The 1175-nt window shown below is 47.1% G+C and overlaps 1 protein-coding gene across 1 annotated transcript in view; it reads right to left on the minus strand.

Moving 5' to 3' along the window:
* The window catches only part of LOC103459917 (lymphocyte cytosolic protein 2-like), a 14119-nt gene that overhangs the window by 4995 nt on the left and 7949 nt on the right, over positions 1-1175 (minus strand). The window contains exons 13-16 of the mRNA XM_008401856.2: positions 486-596; positions 394-412; positions 266-278; positions 57-181 (exon numbers count right to left, since the gene is read on the minus strand). Coding sequence (XP_008400078.1) covers positions 57-181; positions 266-278; positions 394-412; positions 486-596 — 268 coding nt within the window. The remainder of the gene's footprint in view (positions 1-56; positions 182-265; positions 279-393; positions 413-485; positions 597-1175) is intronic.

Raw genomic sequence — 1175 nt, forward strand, 5'->3', positions numbered from 1 at the left:
TCTAATTTCATTTCTTTGTTTAAGCAGGTGAGTTATAAAAACAAACTTCTATTTACGACCTTCTGGTGAGACGGGTGAGTAGAAGTGAAGGCTGACCTGGCGGCATGCTGYGGCGGGGGCCCGGGGATCCCRGGGCGCGGCGGCAGATTCTTGTGAAGAGGGAACGTGTTGTGTTTAGGGACTGTGGGAAAACAAGCAGAAGGAGGAAGCTTTGTTTATTCACTCTGCGATGCTTCAGGGTTTCAAACTGGAGAATGGAGCTCACCATCTTGTGTCTGCTGAAGAGAGAAAAGAAGAAAGGGTCAAAGGTCAGTCTCCATCACAATCTGTTCTATGTAGCAGTGAACAGTCATGTTTCATCTAACATGAATCATTAAAACTGGAGCAGCTTACCTCTCTGTGTCCATCGAACCTGAAAACAAAAACATCAAATTATTATCAGGAACTTTCTGGAACCAAAAGATTCAACCTGAACCACAGAGGACCTGCTAGGGGGCGCTACTCTGGCAGAGGAGTTGCTCCTGCTGACGGAGGAGGAGGGAGGAGRAAGAACCGGAGGTTTGGACCTGGGCGGTTCCGATGCGTCCGCCGGTGTCCTGCGAGGACAGACACTTTAAAACTCCTGATGRGCAGCTAMAGCTAAACATGAGCATCTAGAACAGGAAACMTTCAACACTTAGCAATCTAGACTACAAGCTGCTGCTGTTCACTTCCTCCTGCTGGTTCTGCCTTCGTCATCTGCTTTCTCTCTGCATTGCGAGCGCATCGCTGCAACAACATTGTGACTGAAGTTCACTAACAGTCAACAGAAGAACCCCCAGTTTAACGTTAAACCTGACCTGTCTGACGTAAGCGGCCATGTTTAACGCCTGTGATCCAGACGTAGCTGTAATCTTTTAAASTAGTCTTCAGTTTTATTTATAGACTTTTTCTATAAAAAAAACTTGAGAACGTTGATGACTACATGAAGGCACTGGGTGTGGGGTTTGCCACCCGGCAGGTGGGGAACCGAACCAAGCCTAATTTCGTAATAAGTCTGGATGATCAGGGGCTGATCTGTATCAAGTCTCAGAGCGCCTTCTAAACTACCGAGGTCAAATTCAAGCTTAATGAGCCTTTCGATGAGACAACTGCTGATGACCAGAAGATGAGGACTGTGGTTAGTCCTCAGTCCT

This window comes from Poecilia reticulata, unplaced genomic scaffold (assembly GCF_000633615.1).
Source record: "Poecilia reticulata strain Guanapo unplaced genomic scaffold, Guppy_female_1.0+MT scaffold_131, whole genome shotgun sequence".
NCBI classification, from domain to species: Eukaryota; Metazoa; Chordata; class Actinopteri; order Cyprinodontiformes; family Poeciliidae; genus Poecilia; species Poecilia reticulata.